Source organism: Gnatocerus cornutus, chromosome 10 (genome assembly GCF_029298725.1).
Source record: "Gnatocerus cornutus isolate USDA-ARS CGAHR chromosome 10, icGnaCorn1.1, whole genome shotgun sequence".
NCBI lineage: Eukaryota > Metazoa > Arthropoda > Insecta > Coleoptera > Tenebrionidae > Gnatocerus > Gnatocerus cornutus.
Genome location: NC_142242.1, coordinates 6008015 through 6033110, shown reverse-complemented (window position 1 = coordinate 6033110; position 25096 = coordinate 6008015). Strand labels below are relative to the sequence as shown.

Genomic DNA, 25096 nt, shown 5'->3' with positions numbered 1-25096 from the left:
TGCATAACAACATCCAATCACATAAATTGTAGTTTGATGTGAGATTCTGTACCGAAACGTAAAAAAAACTATCAATAAATCCAAATTACGTACATTGAGTCATAATGAAGAGAATGCGCGAAAGCTGAATCACAAAATGTCCATTGCACGATTGTGTTCTTTCATAAAATGCAGTAAAGGCATTAATCAATTCTCTATTATGTTGGAGAAGGGTTTAATTGCTTTTTAGAAGAGATTTAAATTGTTTTACGCTGACGAAAATCCCGCGGGTTTCGATTTCTGACAAGCAAAAAATCCAAACAGGTCAACTTTATAATAGAATGTTAATATCATTTCCAGCGCTGATAAATAACAGTGATAAAAAACTTAGCAATCACGAAAGTAATGCACATAACCGTTGAAGCTAAATGATTTTTTTGGTGCAAGTTGCACGGAATTGTCCAAATTGCATCAATTTCGTTGCCGCATTGTCCTTTACTTTTGGACACTAGCCAAGACCTTAATTCATCTGTAAACAATACAAACGTCCGGTCCTTTTTCGATCTGCTCATGTAATACGTGCCTTGCGATTGCTCTGACTTGAAGACGCTTAATCTGGTCCTTTTTTATTGTTATGACCCGCAGACTCGTAAGTGTTCGAACCCAACCTGCAATAGAATCGAGATTTGGTCGTTTAATTATGGAAGTCGAGAAAAAGAAAAATCAAACGAATTCGACCAACACGGTGATCGTCACTTATCAATAATGCAACACACCACTTTGGGTTTTTTCTTAATTGCTATGGGTCTATGTATGTCGCAAATCTAAATTGGGAGAATGACATGTTCGAATTTCGCTGCTTGTGTTTTAAAAAAGACTTGTATGTTGGTAATTTTGCATCGTGAAAGAGCAGAGAGAGGAACGGCATTCTGTTTGTCTTCCGTTCATCTCACTTACCGTGTGACTTAATGCATCTTAAAAGCACGTTTTTAGATCGACGAATTTGTGCACTCATTACTACCTGCACTCTTTCATGTTTAAACGACTAATCCATTTTCATGGATCGACCATCACACGCAATCTCAATTATCCACGATGATAATGGCAGCAAGATACACGTAGAAAAATTGTATGTTTCCGTTTTAAAAAAACAAGATCAAAGCGTATTCTTCGGTATCATGTTTGAAAAGTGTTGCTGGAATCTATTAACAGAGTGTCATTATTAAATTGAGGATTTTTTGTCGTGACGATAAAATCCTTTTGTTTCATACCGAACTCCACTTACGAGGTCGACTATATATCTCCGAGATATCGCCCTAGTTTGCTTGATAAAATCCTGAAACTTTGTAAAGTTTCCTTATACTTTTTCTAAACATATGAAAGAGTTGGCACCTTTAAAAGTATAAACAAGATGTCGAACAAAGTTCTGCCACTCCATACTGTTTGATGTTTTCAGTTTCTAAAACAAACCTTTCAGTTTTGATATTATGTGAGTATTTGATATATAATTTTCCATCGATATTGTTGCGGAAAGAACAACGGAGGAAAAATGGCAAATACACGTTTCATCTTGTGTTGGCTGGTGACGAAAGGGTTCAAAGTGGTTCCAAGCTGCACGTTATTTACGATTTGAAATTCTACCAGAGTTATGAAAGCAATAGTCAATGTTTCACCCTCTTTTACAGAGAATCCCACCAGACGTTGCTCTAAAATGAACGTGTTGTAAAGCTCCCCGGCTTTTCTTCTCCAGAAACGTTACCATATATCAACCGACTGGGACCAGCGGAGGCCAAAACCAGCTCAAATTAGTTAAAGAAGTAATCGTTAAGGATTCAATCACAAGATTTTGCCATTTCTGAATGATAATCTTTAGTTGTCTCCCTTGATCTCGCAGATCCTCTTTTTAAAACGTTTTGAGGACGCGACTTGCGTTCGTAACGAGGAAACCACCCTTTTTATTTTGCTATTTTATATTTGTCTCGCGTAATGGATGCATCATAGTCGATTGAAAAATCGCAGCAAGAGACTTACGACTGCAAGTTAAAGTGAACAGGTATCTTGTGTTACGACTCAAACTCAACGCTACAATCGGTCGTGCTCAGGTCTTTATTGATTTTCTAGCGACAAGGGTTCCTTCGCTTTGCTGCGGGGAATGTTACATTAGAACATTGCAAGTTGCATCGGAACGTTTATATAAGAGAGCCTTTAAATCGTCGACTTTTACTCATCACTTCCCGTGTACGATCGTCGATCAGATTGATTCAGACATCCGTTTAACCTGATTTGCTGAAAAAAATTTCGTAAATGTCACAACGTGTCCTAACAATTTCACACACTTTGCGTTTCTTATTCGACGTCCTTTTATCAATATTTAATTAAAATCGACTTTTTCTAGCACCTTCTCTCAATTTTCCTCTCGCCTTGCCATAATCACATCAACTCCACTCCACTTTACTTAATTTTAATAACTGCAAAGGAATTGCAGAGAAGCCACTTGACTTGTACAGTGTTCGGCGAAAAGTGCTTGGGCTCGTTTTCAATTTTTGATAATAAAAGTGGCAAAACTACTACTTTAACATTTCTCATTTCCTTAACAATCTGTCAAAGTGATTATTATCAGTGGAAATGGAAAAATAAGTATTACTGTTACATTTGGTGAAATTTCAGAATGGTAGCAATTGTACTAATGATAGTAATATGAAACGGTCGATAAGACAATTTTATTGAATTTATACAGTTGCTAAAATTTATATAAGGCGATGAAAGTGACATAGGAACAGTGTTGGCGCTGTACAAGTGTTTATAATGGGGTCGTATTTCTAACCCAATACACCACTGCTCCAATATATCGTGTAAGAAGGCTTCTAACTTTTTAATTATTTAACAAACACTTGCTGCTTCATAAATGTTTACACATTGTCTATTTTTGAGTACTACTGTTTACATACGGGCGAAGAGCGGTAATTAGTCGTCATGATGCGACAATAATACTCGTTGCTAATAAATAATTACAACCAATACGTTTAAGTGGGATTGAGAGTCGTTAATCATCGCATGACGATTAGAAAAATATCAGTAATTATTAATCATGAGGCTTATTACTCAAAAATCTCCCTGGTTTACGTATTTTAATGGATTATTGTGTCAACTCCGATGGAAAGGGTTAGACAAAAATTTGATGAAGCAAGTAATTGATGCGAATTTAAATAATAATTTTGGGAAGCTTCCGCTAACTTGACGGCAGTGACCGTGAAGCTTATTATCCCAAGCTACGCCACTGGAATAATTAATCAAACTTAATTAAAATTTGACAAATCGGTCACTGAAATACGTTGTGAAATTAGATTATTACCAACAAAAGAAAACGGGGAAAAAAGCATGCTTGTCGTGTTCGTAATTTTCATTCGAAATGATCGTTTCATAACAAAATTGATTCATTGTAAGGTCCAAATTGTAAACTCCAAACATGTCACGATTTTATTTAGGGTTTAATTTACGAGCTTTTTTTATTTACTAACTGATAGCAAAAGTAGGTTTTTAATCGCAGAGGTCGAATTTGCAGTTTCCTTTTATATCAAAGCGTGTTTTCAAATAACGTTCTCACATTTATATGTATGACACGTTTTCCATGAGAATTTATCTCACTTTAGCGCACAGTTACTGGATGAATGGTACAATTTGATTGGATTATTTTTAACAGGCTTTCATAGAAATTAAGTCTGCGCCGTACTCTATTTTTTATGTAAGTCTGTTCCGAAACCAAGAAGTAATGAAAAATTTTACCATTGTTTGCTAGTTTGGTCTAAGGGTCAATAATTTTTTATGATGTTTGAACTAGTTGAACTAGCAGAACATAAAAACAGATCTGTAAATCGATAAGTTTAACATATGGGATAAAACTGATGAAAATTTAATGGTATCGTACGTTTATTTATTACCGCTATTATTGCAGGTTCTTTAATCTCACAATAATTACAACATATGTTAGCGTTAGTAAGTAAATTGGGGACAACTGCTAAATGGAAGCGATTTTTTACCAATTGTTTTGCATTATTAATCCTAATTGATTGGTTGGTCCACTCTTAAATAGCAATAAAATTTAAGTGCCCTTTCATTTATTATTAAAGGATTCGTCCAATAGTTAAAACTGTAAGTTCTAATTCGAAGAAATGAGTGTTTTTGACAGTGAGATGTGTGATTTAAATGAGAAAAAATTGCTGTTGTGTGGGGCAATGGAGGTTGAATTTTTGTAGCATCAGAATATACAGGAAATAAAGTGATATTCGGAAACGAAGTTAAGGACGTTAAGACGGGTATCTGGGTTTGATGGGTGCGCTCTTTTGTCATTGTTATTTAAAGTAGTAAATGGGATCTTTATAAATGGAACTGTGGTAAAAAGTAAGAGAAGAACGAAAGCGTAGCGTTATGCATCTGTCAGTGACGCATGGCCTATTTCATCGTATAATGGCCAAACAGTGCTTATGCTAGTTATCCGGTGCAAAGCTAACCCGATATCGCCCTCGAACTGTTTATTTTCAATCGCCATTTCCACCCCTTTTCTCCACATCTGAACCAACCCTATGAGTCCGTGTTACTACCGGTCTAAGCCACTAAGCTCTAATAGGCCTTTCGGAAACACTTTACAACCTTTCTTAGCAGGAAGTTTATACTTGTTTGACCGTTCACGTGTTTTTTAATACTCTTGTTACCAACTCCATACACCGTCTTTATTACCAACTCTTCGAATGATAATGTTGTGATACTTCAACAATACAAGGAATGAGACGCGCCAGAATGTACACTTAACCCCATTCTACTTGTAGACGTTCTCGTAATTGCATCGTAACTATACATATATTCACAACTCTTTTTCCACCATCCTGCAGTCGTCGACAAAAACACACAAACCAATCAGTTTTAGTTTCAAGAAGAAGAAATTATTATTATAACTAACTATTGTATCGTTGTCGTATTCGGCGCCAAACTCAACTTTTATTATTCTGTCTCGAACATACTTTGATTAATTTTGAATTAAAATAACACGGGTCACTGTGTTACGTAGAAAAAATATCAAAAAGCACCGGAAAATCTAAGTCATTTACATAGCTTATTCTTATTCCGAGGTAGATTAAATTTAGACAACAGTTTCTCACAATTAAAAAACACTCTCGGTTTTCTCACCCTTTTTTTTATATATAGGAAGGTATTTCGAAATTTGGTTGATGAGTTACGTGTGCAGATTTTAAGTAGTAAGCTAGTTTAATTGAAGCGTAACAAATTCTTTGGATCAAATTGAATTTTATTACAGCCACCGGTTGAGAATTCCTATGGAGTAGTTTCAGTGCATGCTTAGATAATATATACGCAGTATCGGTGCATATATTGAAAGTACTTGCATTCCATACATGGTATGCTGTTACGGAGTAAGAATCTTCTTTAGCAAATGGCTCTAAAAACGTCTTATTTTGAAAGGTGGGCATGAAGAGTACTGTTAATACTGGGTAACAAAAGAAACCGTGCTGTACTGGAAGACGGAGTCGAGTACTTACTTGAAACTTAACGGTACCAAAAATTCTACGTTGTAATAGGTACGTGTTACTTTACGTCTGGATATTCAAATCTTGATAATTGTAATCAGAATCGTGGATCGAAGTGGCTTAAACGGTTTTAATCATTGATAAATAATCAATCAGTTAAATCTGACTGAGGATATTTAAAGATTATTTTGTGGTGACGTTTTAATTTAACTAAACATTTTTAATGATAGTTAACAAAGTAAAGACGGGATCAGTTAAGAGTCTCTCTAATAATGTAAATTGCTCATTAAGGTGTTAAAAATTATCTCATTTTTATACAGAAGACTTTATCATCTTTGACCAAGCTCGTCGTAGTTGAGGCGAAAATGCCCTCGGGACGGTCTGAAATGTGACTAAATGAAGAACGAAACAAGGGTAAAAGGGAAAATGAAAACAAGGAACAGCCAACTCAGAGCCGTGAGACTTGCGGTATTTTCAACCGTCATTAAATCTCCATAACTTTCTTAATCTGGAGTGTTTTAGAGCGATTGTAATTATTATTACCTCACCGATACATTGTAGTGGAGTTTGGCTGCGATTGTGTTTACCACTTGGCTAACTCACAAAGTAACTTGCCTAATTAATAGCTCCAAATGGGGCCCGTTCTCAATGCAAACTTGGCTAACTTACGGATGTGCCCCTGTTTCCGGGACAATTCGCAATATTCGAATCGGGACCCTGCACTCAGTCGATGGCTTATGCTTATTAAATCCTCTTAACATTTTTCGAATCTTTGTATCACCTTGAAGAAGTTACAATACCGCAAAATAGGTACTGTTATTATCTCGACAATTTTTCATTTATATTCATGGGACTTGGGTAATTACGGCCACCAAGAGAAGAACCTACGTACGCATTTCATTCTTAATAGATTTCCTAACAGCGCCATTTAGAAGAAGACCATCCCATTTCCATATCCGACTTGTCAGTTAATGACAATCACAGAACCGTCTATTGTTATGCCAAGAACCAATCTCGTGCCAGACCCGAATTTACCCATATTAATCACAAATCTATTGCGAAAATTCTTATAAAAGGATTATCCTTTCACAAACTCACCAACTTTCAGTTTCTCAAAGAAGCATTAAACCAAAAATTCCGACTCAAATCCCAACCAATAGTGACTAGTATCAAAGTTTATCTCAATCTTTTATCCTCCATAAACACAAAACATCATTTTTTAGGGTCAATCTCCAAATAAATTGATTAAAAACAATTTAAATTCACTCCACACATTATAGACAACGATGTCGTAAATTTATTGAGATAAGGGGATCCCTCGAAAATATGAAGAACCGAAAGCTTTGTCAGCTTTTTAAAACATGTGCGTGTCGTTTGATAACTGCTTTCATGGATGTGATTCAAAAAATAGTCCTTATCATGTAGAAACCAGTAAAATTTTAACAGTAAGACGTAATAACTCGATATACTTGCTTGTTGCTTTTTAATATGTAAACGCTTTTCTTGGAAACTGCCGCATTTTATAAGTGCGAGTTGAACTCGAAAAGGCGCTATGAAATCAATTTCCTTTGATCCTCAAAACGCCTTGAGTTTAAAATTCCTCATCTATTGAGATTTATCGCAATCAACAGGGAATAGTAGTAGTTGCAATAATTTCCTCTCTGAACCATCAAACTGATCAATCTAATTTATGAGTAATCAGATTAATAAGTCAACTAAGTTCGTTTTTCGATAATCTCCAAGTGAGCAGTGAAATTTAGTTTTTGAAGCCACGGGGGTAAACTTATTTATGTCAGATTGGATGGAAAGAGAGGTTTATTTTAGGGCAAATTATCGGGCACGTCATTGAAATGGGGCACTATTGACTGATATTGGGAAGTAATATGAAAAGGCGTGCAGACTTTTCGGGTTGGTGATACGATGAGCGATAAAAGCAGTTTACGAGAAGGAAATCGATGAAATAGCCGCCGTATCTAATTAATTTAGCGTACTAACTGTTCAGGCCAGTAAAAAGAATTAAACATTAGCGAAGTTATAAGCTTTTCCGTGCAACTGATTTTCAAGAGCTTCGAGTGCTGTCCGGTAAAATCTTCAATAAATTAATAATACGTCGTCGGGATCAGTTATGCTGTTATAAAAATGAAGGTGATAAATAACGAGGGTAGGCGAGGAATGCGTCAATTGGATCCTGGAGAACGGGAAATGGATAAATGAGTTAGTCATAGCCAATGGCGTACTCTGAATATCTCCGACGGAAATCAATCTTTGATTACCCAGAGAATTTCATACCTTTTTATTGATGTTTTTTCATCGAATTAAATCAATTTTCAAGGCAAATCACACATCCGACGTGTATGTCAAGCAATTGGTCGAATAACGACGGATGTGAGTGAGTATAATTTAACTACACCGACAAGAAGCGTGCGGTTAAATTAGTGCTGTCGTTCATACTTTTTGGAGTTTAGTTCATTTTTCTTATCGAATTCATCATGGTTATGCACCCTCTGAGCCGTTTTTGCTACCTAATGGACTGAAATAGGTAATCCGACTGATATGACTGACTGGGATCTGTACAAATAGCAGAATCATCTCTTTTCAATCGACGATTGTGTCAGAGAATGTACAACATTAGCACCCTATTGTCGTTCACAGTCAACCTACACACACACACACATATGGCAGTCAGCCTTTTATGCTAAATAAACGTTGATTAAATCCAATCCACCAAAATAACTATCAACAATAAAATAACACCACTTCTATGAACGCCACTATGTTGCAAATGACACTTTCTTTTTAGATTTCGATATAAATAAATCGAATCAAATTAACATGTCGATGGCAGTTGTTTACAAGCTCGCTAAAAATCAAATAAATGAAACAGAAATCAAAGCATTTATATCGCAAATAAAACTAACGTATTAATGGTCCATTGTCCGATTTTCTTTTCCTCGTTCTAAAGGGTTATCGGAAAATCGTAGCAGTTTGTGGACTCTTGCGGTCATTTATTGGTCCGATTAAAGCAATTTGGTTGTTTGAAAATAGAGCCCATCATGTATTATTATTGTATAACAACAAATACGTGGGCAGCGTGATAAGATCAAACTGACGCATGACGTCGGGGCGAATTTGTTAGTATTCCGTGATATCAGTGAGTTTTCAAGAGACGTACGACCGGAGAAGACCGGTATATATGTGTCGATAGAAAAGATTAAATAAAACACCAACGTATTAATCACGTTTGGTAGAATTGAATATAGCGATGATTTCCTATTGCCGCTTTCGCAATTTCCTCACTCATTAATGTGGTTGATAAAATAAGCTAACATCAATCAGTGTCCAACCTGACTATTTCTCTGTATGCATTGCATATTGATTGGTCGTCCGGTCCGTTTCTAGATTGTTGCAAAGATGCCGTGCACGCTTTCTACCCGGTCGTCATCCAGAGATGTGGCCAGAATTGCTGGCATTGCTTACGTGTCGTGCACTCCGCACGTCGACATGCCAACAAAACTAGTTTCGACCAACACATCAAAACGTCATCAAGATCACTCAAATGTCACCCACACCACCCGCAAACACAAAAATCTCAAACGCATTTAAACGATTTTTCATTATACAAGATGCTTCATAGGTGGTCAGCTAGACAAGGTTTAAAATAAAGCGAGAAATGGAGCAACGTTTGACAACTGGAAACTTCTTTCCACTTGTTTTGTAAGTTTTTAATTGAGACGTCGTAAAATTCAATTTGGATTTTGAAAGAGGCAGGACATTCTTCGCGGTTATTTTAGAACGATTTGTGGTGTCGGTAAAAAAGTGAATCTTTTTCGATGGGATATTGTCAGTAATTGGGTTTTGGACGAGTGCAAAATGAATAAATAATTACGTTAAAGTCTGTCGCTTAGTCGAGTAGTAGCGCTACTGGATGAAATTGTTTTGATGCTAACGACGTAAACCCTTTTAAAAGTTGCGAGGGTAAATTTTATGTAAATCGCCGCCGATTACCTCTGTAAACAGTTTCGCGCGTGCATAATACTCGAACAATAAATTTATGCACCTCGATTTTGAGTGGCTTCCTTCAGCCTGGGGGTAAACGGGGATGGAGATCTCCAGCACTGGAGATAAATCAATACTAACACTCCACATCCCTTTACGGATGGTGGCTATTTCATCGTCGAAAGCGTCACATTGCCGGCCGAAGCGCCAATTTATTTATTTTGCTATTAACCCAGCTTCACTTTCACTATTATTTTATAAGGCTATTTCTCATTATCGCGTTCCACCATGAAGCCCCCGCACAGCCACGATCTTTGATTATGTATATACTCCCTTAATTGGATATACTCCGGATGCCAAGAATCCCAACAACGAATTCAAATCTCCACGGAATTTATTCATTCTTTGATTCCTTTATTTGTCTCCATCCCCCAACAGAAAATCTTCTATAAATACCTTCTTCCGTGCCAATTAACCCGTTTCATAAGCGTTTATTACTGGGGCCAATTATTCTTCGTTCGCGAAAACATTCTTTTTGCCTCCAGGAACGCAAACATCCATTCCACATGTAAAAAAACCTAAGAACTCCAGTCCTTTTTGTGACAAACCAATTCGCATCGTTTCCATTTGCAAAGAATTAACTACGAAGAAATTGAAGACGTTTTTAATGGTTCACATTAATTCATCGGGTGGGTTGGTTGGTTATTTTTTGAATGATTCTGCATTCCCTCGAGCACACATCGAAAAATCGACAAACCGATTCTTTGCAAGGATTATGATGACTGTCCCAAGTCGGATATTAAGATTGTGGTGGCTCCACAATAGCCCGAAGCCGTTTCCGTCTTTTGCCGTTCAAATTGTGACATTCTCTTATTTTTCCAGCGCCAATATTTATTGGCTCCGTCTTATATAAGTTTAGAGGCGTTTACTCTGTTTTCTCCCATTTCCAATTATCGAAAAACCTGTTCGATTCTTTGCATTTTTTTATTTGCCATATTTTGCAGCAAACAGAATCCATTCAAAGTAAAAACGACTTGAATTCGATCAAAAGAACTAAAGTGGCGGAGGTATTTCGTCGCGATTTTCTTTTAAACCGTAACTAATGATTTATACACTTTGTAATGTGTTTTTCGAGTAGACAGGTGAGGAGATTTTCGGATTTGGTCATCGCTTGGGGGTTGGGATATCTTAATAGAGACAAATTCATGGTGTGAAAAAAATGACGTGGTCCCTTTTAAGCTTTCAATGCCTAGCATTTGTTCTGTGCCTATACAAATGCGAACGATGGAACTATAATCTGAAGCCGAGTATTCACACCTGCCTTCACATGGAGGTGGTATGCTGCAATTGTACGTGTGACCTCGGTCGAGCTAAATATGTCTCCTCGTTGCCTTAATTATCGCAATTAAGTAAAAAGGTTGTGTCGGTGGACGTTGTCACTACTTGTAGTCGTTATTCTTCTCAAAGAACATCAAACATTTCATGTGTAGATGGTCCTCCAGTGCGAATTCGGACGGTAAAATTTCGAAATGGTTGCGATTCGACGCCGCCTCAATAAAGCAATGACTTTTTATGGGTCCCCGCAGAGCACACACAACTGCTTTTCTGCGCACAGCGTTTAACTTTCGTCGAGTAGCCCCAAGAAATCCGTTCCATCCCGTTTTTAACAAAAAACCGGCGAATCCATAATTATCTTCCTCGTCGATAAAAGGGGACTTTTACAAGGGAGAGGCGTTTCATCCCTGCAAAGAGTAGCAACATTTTTACCTATTTTGTTTACACCCGAACGCCTCTTTGTCCACCTAAAAGAGATTTATGAACCACATTTGCAAGCAAGCTCGGGGAAAATGATACAACTAAGATATTTTCATATTATGTGATATTCACATCAGTGCTAATTTCTCTTTTAAATGTGACAATGTAGAAACTTGAAATGTGAGCCTATTAACGCGAAAAAATGTGTTCTGCTTACACCCTTTTGATTTAGATGGTCGAAGCTTTTGTTAAGGCGGTGGTTGTGCACACACCCTTTGATTATCATTACCATTATTGTTAATTTGGAGAGTCCCGAGTTTAACGCAATAAATCAACGCTGATATCTCCATGAGGTTGTCGCAATTTTTTTTCCCCCGACAATAATCCAATATCAGTTCGTTTCTGCTAATTGATCTCGGGCAAGGATCAGCCAAATGAATGTTTCAGTTCAAGCAAATGAGTCTTCGAGCCGAAAAGTTTTCATTAAAAGCTCATAGTTGTTTAATTTGTTGTTCTGATGGGTATTTACCAGCGACACTTCTCTTCTACAAACTAAAGCTCGAATACATTATTTCGCATTCCAAGACACGAAGTGAAATAAACGTTTTATTTATGAGCAACGTAGTAAAGGCCCGTATTTATTGTTGAACTAGTGTTTAAACAGAGCACTGTTTTCTTCCTTTAGAAATGTCTTCATGCTTCGAAACGGGTTCTTCCTGCATATCGGGCGGTAATACATAAAACCGATTTTTATTACTGCTACTCTAAGCATGCGCGTCGAGATCAGAGTATTTTCTATAAGTCGAATAATTCCACGTTCTCCGGATTATGTTGTCAATATGGACCGTGCTTTGGGCAACGACCATAAACTAAATCATATCGGAAATCTGTTCCTAATCAAATTATCGAACGTTTGTTCACGAATATTTCATTATTATTACGGATCTAGTCTGATGGCTTGATTTATGTCGACATACCAACAGTGAAAAATGATGAAACAGATAATAATTAACCCCTCTACTCCATCATTTTCTATTTTTTGCTATAAACCTAACTGTACCTGATAAAATGATGCTGTAGAATAGTCCAGCGAGTCGTAAAATTTTAACAACCATTATTGGCTTTTACCTAGCGGATTAGGGTGAATTTCAGACACCGGACAAGCAACCGACTTGTCTCTAGCAAAGAACAGCCCAATTCCCTTATCCGCAAAAGTCAATACCCTTCTAACACTTGACTAAGTACACCTCCAGTCCCCGTTGACTGACAGCCTGTATAAATAATGTATGTGTTGATATAAATTCTAGACGGGGCAGAAATGATAAATGCATCGGAAAATAACACCCTAAGAAAAAGTTGAGAAATAATTTTAATTGGCTTAGTCTTGTTGTATGTAATTAAAACCTCGAAATATAAAAAATGTGGTTTTGTTTTCCTTTTCGTATTTTAATTAAGCCGAATTTATTTACTTGTATGACAATATTAAGTGACGCCACGTTATTAATATTCCTCCTCGTATCCCACTAATTAAAAAGGAAGAAATTGCAGTTGTGGAATTAGAACAGAAAGAACATTCCAGTGTGGTTAATAATGAAATTATATTCCTAATACGGACACAACTAATTCGCAAATAAATTACAATATTCAGTTATGTACTTGGTTTCCCATTTTAATCAAACTTCCTTACATAATGCATCGTTGACAGAGTATCGGCTGGCGAGAGAGCAGCTTTATTTCGTCATGAATTAGCAATTAGGACATGGACATACCCCTACCCGAATCTCGATTGTTTCGCTAGCAGATCTGACACGTTCAAAGAGTACCAATCGTCCACTTAACTACCTGTCATCATCAGATATTAGCCTTTTCGGAAAAAATACAATGATCAAAGCTCGAGCTTAATTCAAAAATCTTTCCTCTGCTACCCTCTATTAAATGCAAATATAAAAATCCACCGTGTTGCTTGCAATATATCGTTATGTTTTCATTTCGTTGAATCGTGGAGTAGGATCAGGCAAACCGGTCCAAACGCCAACTGTTGGGCCAAGCAATGTTGCCACGTTTCTCGGCTCAGGACTGAGCTCGGTCCCCTAGAACCCCTCGAAACCTCTTCGCAAACACCAGCATCGTTCTGCGATTAATCAAAGCGTCACCCCATCAGCAATTACTATCGTTGGCAAAAATTTTGAAAAAGTGCTTCACTTAAAGGGAATTGTTTTTAGAAAGCGCACCGATATAAACGTGCTGCATTAATCATTCCAAGAGTATCTGCTTCTAGTTTGATGTAAAGATAAAATTTGTTTTGTCGTAGACTCGTAGAGCCCAATATATTCGGGTATTGTTGAGAAAACATAAGTAGGGTTGTAAATTCAAGCATAAAATCTTTATAGTGTTCTTGCGGATCATAATAATAAGTAATGTTCCACCCGTATGATCTCAGAAAGCAGGTATATAGTCGAAGACAATGCACTAGTGATGATACGAAGCCAAGCTCCTCTATACATCGGACTGTCCCCTCGCCGCCCGATATGTCACTTGCAGCAAGAGTTGATATACAGCTACTGTTCCTATGCTTCTGCTCATATTATTTTGATCTATCATCACATCTTCTAATCTCCTCTCCAAAGCTAATGTGGATGAATTTTCCTTTATAAACGACGATACGTAAATTATTCTTAAGAACGCGCTTGCTTCTCCGGATCTCACCTCTATAATACTCCGGGGAAAGTAAACACAATCAAAGCAAATCAACATGAGACCTTTTGTTATCCCAATTGAAACTTGTCAAGTTACATATTGAATTAAGTTCACAGAACACAGAAGTAATAGTGACACCTTGAATCCGTTTAAAAATTATTAAGTCTCGCTTCTGCAATTGCAATACCTATCAAGACTCTGTTTCCTTTCTAACGTTCTTGAATGAAAAAAAAACACGTGAACGGCTGCGGTAAAATATGATTCTTGTTTAAAATATGTGTTTATGGCACATATAAATAAAATTGGGTGCAGTTACTCGAAAAGTATTAATTAATAATAAGTCGGTGGTTTTCTTATTCCATGAAACAAAAACTACAAATCACATGCTTTCGCAAGATCGCTTTAACACAATAAATAACAGAACCGCTCGATCGATAATGATAATGGTTATTAATAACACCGAAACGCACACGTTGTCGGCATTTTGTTTAATTTATACGACTTCCCAATTGTTTCCAAGACCACATATGTAGGCTACATGGGTTGTAATAATAATGGGGTGCTTTTCTCTGTGTTAAAAATAATTTTCTATTTTCACTTTGAATTATCAGATTTAGCGGAAGAAACGATTCAAAATATGCTGTTTCTGCAATTTATTTCATAGCAACTGAACTCGAAATTTACTGCTTACCTACAAACGTTTCTTATAATGGCTACATTTTTCTTCCAAAGCTAGATTTTGTGTACTTAATTCCAGAAATTCTTGGCATCTTGTCAATACATCGCTTCTTCGTATTAATGCTACCATTTCCCGGATTCATTGACCTGATTGACACATTAGCAAGAGACTTATAGACCATTCCGCAATCTTAGATTGGCCATAAAGCATCTTCAATGTTACTTGCTCTCATTCGGCACTGGAAATTGTGTTTAATTACCAATTTCAAACGTTTCTAACACATTATCATCGACCGATTTGCGACTGCGGGATAATGAAGTTTTATTAAAATGGTCGCAGGAGTATGCGAAACGCGGGTAATATTTTAATTAAACGAAACTTGGGAAAGGTATGTGAATACCATCTAATTTTTTTGTGCTGCTTTCACACCTTACTTTTTTCAAACGAAATTCCTTCCTGCATTTGCTTTGAAAAGCCGTTGAAAACCAGAAAATTCATCTAGGAAAAATTTAATTCAGTTTCATTAAAACGTAGCGAAGAAAATTTCTCCCCAACTATAGCACGGGAATTCTATAAGATTAAACGGTTACGAGAAAATTTTGAAATTTGATTTCCTAGCTCTTCCGACCTGGAAATGGAAGTGTATTTGCCATTCATCCTGAATAAAGTAAATTATTGAAACAACAGTGGAGGATACTGATTTGTAATTTCAATCGACTTCCTCCAGCAACTGCCAATAAGTCAATAATTTTTCAAGAGTGGCGCTTTTGTTGTCATATCACGTATTCTTTTTGTTTTCCGCTTCGTGTTTTGTATATCTATTGAAGGCTCACGGTTTTATAATATCTTAGAAAAATTCTAATTAGTGATGAGAACAATATTAGCTGTTTGAATTAGTGTAGCCGTGTCGGATTCACAGAAATTATCGTATTCTTAATTACGTTACATTTGCATTCTCGCCATATTATTTATGCTCAGTGGCCTTATTAAATCTTCGGTAATTCATATCCAACGATCTGATTTACATAAAATTTAACTTATGAATGTATAATTGGCAAAACTCTTGCTCACACACTGGAACAGTTTACCGACAATTTTATCCAATTTTTTTCCAACGTTGTATTAACTCAGCACATTCTCAGACACCCTCTCTGAGGTAGATAAACAGGATACGGTTAAGTGCCACTGTTTAGAAACGCTGTCAAAAACGCATCCAATTCGAATCTACGACCAAGTAAAAATAACAATTTAAGTGCTTTTATTTTTAATCTAATATCCATATTAAAAAACGGGTAATTACCCACAAACCGTCGGTTTTATGTCCCACAAACTTCGTATGATATGGTTAGAGATTAGCTGGATTAACTAATAGAGTCCGATGCGTTTCAATAATATTTAATTAATCAATAAATTTATCAGAGAGGGTACGTGTTTATCGTTTGATAGAATTTAGTTGGTCGTTGCAAAAAGTGAACAAACACAAATGGAGCTAATGTTGCCACAAATTTAATTCCAGAAAGTGCGCCCGAACGATTGGACTAAAGAGAATGCTATGTGTTTTATACGTTTTAATTACATCAAGATTGTAAAGCTATTAATCCGTTTGTTTTTGTTCGAGTCTAATAAAGTTGCGCAGAAACATACAAAAACATTTTGTCCGCCTAACTTATCTTTAATTAGCCACTTGTTATTTAAATATTTACAATTTTGTGTTTATCAATCTTGTAAAGTTTTCGGTCCAAACTCCACTTGAGACATGTGATACAGTTTGTGCACTAGCAACTCGTGTCAGGTAACGAGACTTCGTTTCATTACCAATCAACACTTTCTGATATCAGTTGCCCAGTGTAGCTACTGTGGTGTCTTTGTACACGAAGAACAAGATAACAGAGCTGATTCATTATAGTATCAACTTTGGGATCATTTGAAAATGTTCAGCATAAATACGAGCCTCCATTTCCTCTCATAAAGCCGACGCTGACCATAGACCACAGATCAAATTGCATTAGGTGGAAATATCTTGATTGTTACGTCTGAGTGAAAGTAATTAGAAGAGTGAAGGGAGCAATGTAAATTTTTTCATCTATTACACGTGTGACTGGTTGCAGTGGAGAGAATTGTGATACATACCTGGAATTACAGCTTGTGACAATTTACAAGATACATGAGCTCCAAATTTGATCATAAAAAATAGTGACAAGAAAGGCAATGCCCTAACAATTTCTCATATAAGACGTGCTTTCAGAGAACATCGTAAAAATTTAAGTGAGGTAATAAAACGTAGCTTTCACGTCAAGTTTTATAAAATTCTTGTTCTCTTCTTGTAAGTTATACATTCATCACTTAATCATTTATTAAATTTATTCGTTTTATTCTATTCACCGTCAGATTTATCGTCCACAACCATTTTTGTAAAGTCTTCTCAATCATTTAACAAAAACGAAAAAATCAAAAGAAAACTCGTAAATCAGGAGCAAACGTCGGTGTACCGCAAGGATTCATCAATAATCCCGAGATATTCCTATCTGGTCTAGTTGATTAGTTAGATTGTCAAAGTTAATTTGTGGGTTTTAGGGTCTTTCGCTTGTAACGATTTTAAGGGTGTGTATACCTATGTATAAAGTACTTTGTATTACACAACGTCGAAGTTGTTAAATACAAAAGAACGAGGACGGTGATGCGGTAAAAGCGGCCAACCAACTTAAGTCGGAGCCTTGGCCGAGGAATGCCGCTCACAACAGGTAATTACTGAACTAGATGCACACAATGTGTGAACTAACCGAGCTCTGTTCTGCTCTTTTATTAACAAAATTTGTAAAGATAAAATCCACTGCAATACCGAAGAAATTCATGTCAATTTTTAACTTTTCACTACTTTAATGTCATATCAGAATCGGGCAATATTTCTTTCACTACCATGTGGCTTTAAATCGGTACGATGAGAGATATAAACGTTTACTTTTTCTAAAGATTTAATTGTCAAGACTAAGCTCTGAATGTTATAAAAACACTATCAAAATATATTAATTGTATGAAAAAAACTTAACGACTAGTGCGTGTCTGAAGAATTTAATTCTTTGGTATTAATAGATATAATTTCAATTAACTTTATTTTTATTTTGTAACGCTTCATTTTCATTTGGTATCATAACACGGACGGTTAATAGGAGATTAAAATTGGAATATCCGGCTATATCGAGCTGTAGAATTTTTAATAATACAATCACAATTACGCGTTAATAGGAATGTCACACTACAAAAAAATCCAAACTAGTACTTCCTGCTTTGTCATAGCTGTAAGTGAGTGATGCAAGGTGTTCAATTGCAAAGTAATTCTTCGGACGTTATTTTTAGCTTCATTATGTTTTAACTGTTCCGTTGTAATCAAACTCGTGGAATTATAATTCTCCAACTATTTCATCATAAAATTATAATATTGATATGAGAAATGAGTTGAGAATACTTGCGAAAGATCGTAAACTATTCCTTGAGGAACAAACTGAATAATCAATTGTTCGTGTGAGTAATAGATGCAATATTTATGTAATGTAAATTTGCTAACGGAATGTAGAAAAATAGTCATTTGAAGGAACTTTCCATTTTGTTAGGCTCATCAGTAGCAATCATCGAATGAAGTCATCATTTGCATTACGCAGATATCTCCGCTTTTCATGCAGTTATAATTTGGTTAAGAGCCGCACCTACAATATAGAATATATGTATATATAGATAACTATTCAGACCTTGTTAGAACTCGTCACCTACCAATGATGGACAATCAGGTTTCAACATTTTCCTCCTACACTAACGGAAAAACAATATGACAACAAAGTCATCGTGCAACAAACTCATGCGAGATTTTTATATAATAGATGATGACGCATGACATATTGTGATGGAACAATTTTTCTTAAGTCCACTGAATGGAGAGTACGTAAAACACCGTAATTAGCCATTCAGAATTGAATAAAGCGGACTTTCTGCAGTCATTCCAAGTAAAGTGCACACTTGAAAGAATGGAATTTGAAATAGTTTGCTTGTAAAGCCACTTTGCAACTTATTCTAATTCTCACCACATGTGTGCTTCATTGGTTTCATTCGCTCTAATGAAAATTTACTTATCGTCTAAATACTCCTTTGCCTCTATCCTACGTTTTAATGGCATTTTAATGACGTTTGCTTTGACAAACACAACCTTTTCAACTTTCACATCCCGGACTATTTCAAAATTGACACATTTCGGAATCTTAAATAACCGACTGATTTGCAACGGATCCGAATAAAACTTCGATTAAGGTGTTTCCACATTTTAATTATATACTTAGTTATCTTAAAATATGCGTTTTTAAAATGATTATTCCGATAAGCGAAACTGGGAAAACCACTTTAATATTTAAAATTGTTTCTGTTTAAATGATAATACTTTTAGCAGCAATTTATTTAAAGATAATTATTTATAAAGATGATTCATGATGTTTTATTCAATCAAAACACGGTTGGGTGTCAGGAAAATTTATAAAATGATACCACGGCTTTAGGCTATTTAAAAAATGATAACACCAAGGTTATCAAACATGTACTCAATTTCCAATGACCTTTTGCCGTCAGAAATTTTTACTGTTTACAACCATCGTTCAGCGTTCTCAAGATTACCGTAAATATCTTTTCATTTCATCCTTACAAAGAAAATCCTATTATAATAACATCGATGTTTCATATTTTATTAATTATTCTAAGATGACGACGCACAATTTCAATGGGATATTTAAACTGAACTACGTAATTCAGTAATTGTCATTCAACATACGTTTTGAAAACAACTTATGTTCCTGAATCCAAAAAATATGTACGCTTAGTAACAAATCATTAAAACAATAAATACGGAGTGAAAATAATATACTACAGTTGTTTAATGAAAAAAAAAATGGACAGCAAGTGAAAATATTGATAGAACTGTTAATTGCACGCGTTACGAAGTGTCGTTTGGGATAAAAAAATATTTGAAGAGAACAGACAGCAATAAAATGACAAGTTCTATTTGAAAGCGTTGTTTTGATCCATCAAATATTTTAACGCTAAACATTTTCAGCAGTGGCGATTTTGCTATCGCTAAGTTCTCAATATTATGTTTTAATTAAACCGTGTTAACCGTTTTCTCGTCAAATTTTAGTTTATTAAATTGAATTTTAATGAATGCAAACAATCGTTTTGTGCTAGGAGCATCTCTATTTCAAGGACCACATAGAAGAATTTAGTTCAGTTCATGATTAGTTGGACTAAAATGATATACCCGAATAGGGAAGCACTAAACCAACAGACAACAGATTTTATTACAATACAGAATTAAGTTCTAATTAATCCGAGCTTTATTACGCTATGGAACTAGTTTCCACTTTGCCTAAATTAACACTTGGAAAGGTAATTTCATATGAACAAAAATCACGAGTGGGAAAGAATAAATCAGTGAGTGATGTCACAGTTGCATTAAATTATGCCTTGTCTATTATTATCGATTCCTTAAGCGCAAGATGAAAAGATGTTGCAAGATTGTTATTATAGACGAATATATCGATATCATAATGCAAAAAACATGCCAAGGATGATTACGAAACCTTTCACAAAGAGGAATCGGTTCTTTCGCATACACAGTTCTTAATGCATCACAAATAATAAGAAACGAAATTATCAAAAAATATATCAACGACCATCGACGATTTTTCTTTCCTCCTGTTTGCTCTCTTATAAAAATAGAAGCACTTTAGCCGATAAAACTTTCAACACACATTCTCGTCTTTTTCTTGAAAGTTAAAAATGTGTACAACTGTTTACAGTTTTCACCACAATCGATTTTGTTCTGCTCTTTAAGTAAAGAAAACACTGACGATTTCTTTTTTTTCAGAAGTGTACAGATACGAGACAGCATACGCGTGTGAAGGAAAAACGCTCAAAATCGAATGCAAAGAGGGAGAATTGATAAAGCTGATTCGAGCTAATTATGGGCGATTTTCGATAACAATCTGCAACGACCATGGCAACACCGACTGGAGCGTGAACTGCATGTCACCGAAATCTTTGAGGGTTTTACACGGAAGGTAAGTCAATAGTACCTCCTTACTAACTTTGTGAACATGACTGGGACAGATATTTTATACTTTATTAACTGAAAATAGTTTCAACATCACGCTGTTTGACTTCAAGTCAGCGGAACTAATTTCTTAAAGTTTTTGAGCTACAAACAAAACGACAGTTGAGTTAAAAATAAACAACAACGAAAAAATTAACAGTAAAATTAACTAGGCGAATCTTCTACAAATTTCATGCCTGATTGCGTTATCAAAAAATGTTTCAGTTGTTAACACAGCGGTTCTCATCAAAGAAAAAATTACTTTCACGGAAAAGATATTTTACGTTTATGATGATAACATTTTTATGTCCGCATTACAATAAAATCCGTTAACAGGATTATAGTTTTCAAGGAAATTATTTTCGTTCCAATTTTTCTCAGTTTTATAAGTTTGTTGACTTTCAGAGCAAAGATATGAGAAGTTTTTTCTTCCGGATAAATTGAACAGAAATAAATAAACAAAACAAAATTCAATATTGAAACAATAAATAAATATTTCCCAGTCATATCGTCCAAATATTGTGGTGTCTTCTAACATCTTTATGTGTTTAAACTGTGAGAACAAACCAGACTTTAAAAGCGTATTAAGTTGAGAGAAATGTGCACTGTAATTATTATTAAGTGTTTCTCTTTACGCACTAACGCTTGGCTCAGGAATAAAAGAGTCGTACTCTCAAAGTATGCAAAATCAAGCGATGTTCGATTTTTTTCAATTGAGCCAAGTTAGTGAAGTAGCAGAAACTGGTTTCAATTTTTTTCGAATCTTAATTCAGATGATTAGAAACGAACTAATCAATTACTATCAACTTAACACGCTTTTATGAATGTATTTTAATTTATAAGATGAAGTTATTAACATTTACATTCCTAACAGTGTTTTTTTATTGTTATTTTTGTAACTAACATTTTAAATGACAGCGCTTCATGTGCAAGTGTCTCATTAACGTTGTTTTTGTATGCTTCCTAGTGTCTGCCAATATTGTATGTTATTTCGTTTTCATATGGGCTAAAGTGGGTGTCGTATTTATTCATTTACGTCCAGTGAGTCAGCTCATTGTTTTGAAGAATGACAAAATTACAAGTGCTTAACATGTGTTCCTCTGCTTCAGAGTTCTCCATACTTGTGTCGATTAACAAATTAATAGCATGGTTTGATTTTGACGCGTCTAAAAATAGGGGGATCTTCTTTTTCAGATGTAGTTCACACCAAAACTGTACGGTTGAAGTGAACAATGAAATTTTCGGTGATCCGTGCGTTGGAACGGTCAAATATATTGAAGCCCAGTATATTTGCGAGGGTAATAAATTTCTTTTCTGAGCCAGTTCGGGAACATACAATATTGTCAGAAACGAGGAAGCATTCGAGCTTTTATGCTTTTGGTTTGATTTTAACGCGATGGTTGTCTTAGGTGCACCCATTATCAGAACTGCAGCATCCCAGCAAGCACAAGTATGTTCGGAGATCCTTGTCCTGGAACACACAAATACCTTGAGGCCCATTACCAATGCCTACCTGGTAAGTTAGACCCGACGCGTTACTGTTTGTTCGACAAGATTCTACTCGAATTACAACACGCTGCCATAAAATATTCCTTATTCGAGTGTTACATCTTAATCTCCATGTCGACTTTTTTTTTACATCGCTTTTACAAGGTTTCCAAGCAAAATCGAGACAACCAGTTAATTCACTCACGGTCAAACCAAAATGCTTCCTCGGTTTCTCACAAAATACCAAACACAATTTTATCAAACTGATCCAACTTTTCCAAGCGAAACTTGAACTTTGTATAACTGTACACTGATTTATTGCAATCATGCGTCCAAAACATTTTGACGGTCGCTGTTATAAGGCCGCTTTTATTTATTTCGATCTTAAGATTTATTTTATGACAACTTTTATTTATAGGTATTTTCTAGTTAGAATGGCATCATCCCAAAGCTGTGGGTACACGTAAAATCTCGATGTGTGGCAACATCTAATTTAGCTGTCAAAATACTTGTCAAAATTGACCATAATTAAAGCAGCCGATTTAAAGCGTGTATCATTAATGTAAATTAATTGAAATTATACACTAGAATTGATGAAAATTACAGCAATACGACTACAGTTCCCGGAAATTTTGTTTGTTCTCAATTTTTGACAGAGATCTGTAGCATCAATAACAAATCCCATCACTTTTATTAGGATGTTTTTTGTCCGTTTTTGTTCTTCTCTTGGAAATTCAATTTTTTGCAGTCATTTCAATAACATGTATATTCAAACAACCTCTACAAGTTTTACTGAATGAAACTTGTTACGCCGATCAAATTATCATATTTATAGATCCACTCGTCACAACATAATTTAATTTAAGTAATACCGCTATTATTGATCGAATTCAAATCTAAGTTAAATATTTTAATTATTATTACTTCAGAGATGGGATGTTAATTTGATTTAATAAATTGTTGAAGCGTAATCGGCGATGTGTTTCAAAGAGGAAGCGTTGGAACAGATCGATCCATTAGTTTTGAGACAATACAACAGATAAAATTGTGTTTTAAAATAGGTTTTTGTAAGTATGGAGCAACTGCTGTTGATTGTTCATTTGTTTACAAACATGACTCTCGTGTTTCATAGCAACGACAACAACGACTACAAGCCGGCCAAGTCCTCCTTGGTTGATTACCTCGCAGCCTCCTATGTGGAGCACCGTCAAACCATCGGCGCGTCCGCCTCCACAGCCTCCGAAAGTTTCAGCTACTCCTCCAACAAAACTGGTAACGACTATCACTTCTTCGACGACAACGTTAACTTCGCCAAATTCCCCATTGGTGCCACCGGTTGATGACGAAATGGAGGAGCATAAAACGGAGAAAACTCCAGAAGTCATTGCACCTATTCCAGACGAAATCACTACATTGGCATTCACCACTATGCCGCCTAAAAGAGTAACTTGTATGTAATGTGAAGTTGTCTGTTCTTAGTTTTTACCTGTTGTTGTTTCAGCCGAAAGTACTGATCCACATACTTACATTCCTCCTCCTAGTGTTCTGCCATCTTGGACTAAAGACTCCGAAACAAACTGCAGTCCAAGAACATTTCGAAGTATCTACTGGAATTGGACTAAAGTTAATTCAACTGACATCCAACCATGCCCTGGTGGTACAACTGGTTTTGCTAAATGGCGGTGTGTTGAAATGAATTCAGTACCAACGTGGTTCCCACCTACACCTGATTTGAGTCAGTGTAGATCTGTGTGGTTGACGAGTTTAGAGCAGAGAATCATGGCGGGAAGAGATCCGCTAGTTTCCATAACGAACGATTTAGCTCAAGTTACTAGCAGTAAAACGTTATATGGCGGTGATATGATGATCACCACCAAAATCATACAAAAAATGGCTCAAAAGATGTCACAAGACATCCAAACCTTCCCTGATACTCGACAACGCGAAGCCATAGTTACCGAAATGCTAAGTGATGTTGTAAAGACTGGCAGCAATCTATTAGACTCAGCTCAGCATCCTTCCTGGCGAGACTTGAGCTACAAAGAACAAATGAGAGTGGCCACTTCACTACTTATAGGTTTAGAAGAAAACGCGTTTCTTCTAGCCGACACAGTTATGAGGAAAAAGACTGTTGATCAAATTGTTAAAAATATAAGTAAGTTTTTAATCAAGTCTTTAGTTTAGTGACTTATTGTTTCTTGTTCTAGTGTTATCAGTCCGTGTCTTAGAAACCAAATCGGTTACTACCGAAGTGTTCCCTTCCGATAACAAATGGTCTGCCAGCAATGATTCTATAGAACTCTCCCAAGGTGCTCTTCAAGAGAACAGCGACGGTGGTTTAGTTCGTTTGGTCTTTGTAGCTTTTGACCGTCTTGAAGAAATCCTTCAATGGCAACCTGACTCGACAGAAGCAAATCGGAATGTTACTCGCATGTTAAACAGTAAAGTGATTTCTGCAAGTTTAGGAAAAGGCCGCCATATCCAACTCAGAGAACCTGTAAAACTAACACTTAGACATTTACAAACTGAGAATGTGAGCAATCCGTCTTGTGTTTTTTGGGATTATACTTCGAGTGCGTGGTTAGAAGAAGGTTGTCGCGTGGAATTCACAAACAGATCACACACTGTTTGTCTTTGTGACCATTTAACGAATTTTGCGATTCTGATGGATGTCCACGCTATTGAACTTCCAATTCCACATCAAATAGCACTAAAAATCATAACATTAGTTGGGTGCATAATATCAATAATATGTTTAATACTGGCGATAATAACGTTTCAGTTATTTCGAGGCCTCAAGGTAACTTCTTGGAAAAGTCTTCTTTATTTTAATCGGTACAT

The 25096-nt window shown here is 35.9% G+C and overlaps 1 protein-coding gene across 8 annotated transcripts in view; it reads left to right on the top strand.

The window, feature by feature from the left end:
• The window catches only part of Cirl (Calcium-independent receptor for alpha-latrotoxin), a 70250-nt gene that overhangs the window by 40989 nt on the left and 4165 nt on the right, over positions 1-25096 (top strand). For 6 of the 8 annotated variants that reach the window (XM_088046945.1, XM_088046946.1, XM_088046940.1 and 3 more), the window contains 5 exons: positions 20543-20735; positions 22177-22283; positions 23388-23705; positions 23757-24410; positions 24463-25055. In XM_088046945.1, coding sequence (XP_087903071.1) covers positions 20543-20735; positions 22177-22283; positions 23388-23705; positions 23757-24410; positions 24463-25055 — 1865 coding nt within the window. Of the gene's footprint in view, positions 1-20542; positions 20736-21961; positions 22066-22176; positions 22284-23387; positions 23706-23756; positions 24411-24462; positions 25056-25096 lie in introns of all 8 variants that reach the window. The other 2 variants (XM_088046944.1, XM_088046943.1) reach the window with 2 other exon arrangements.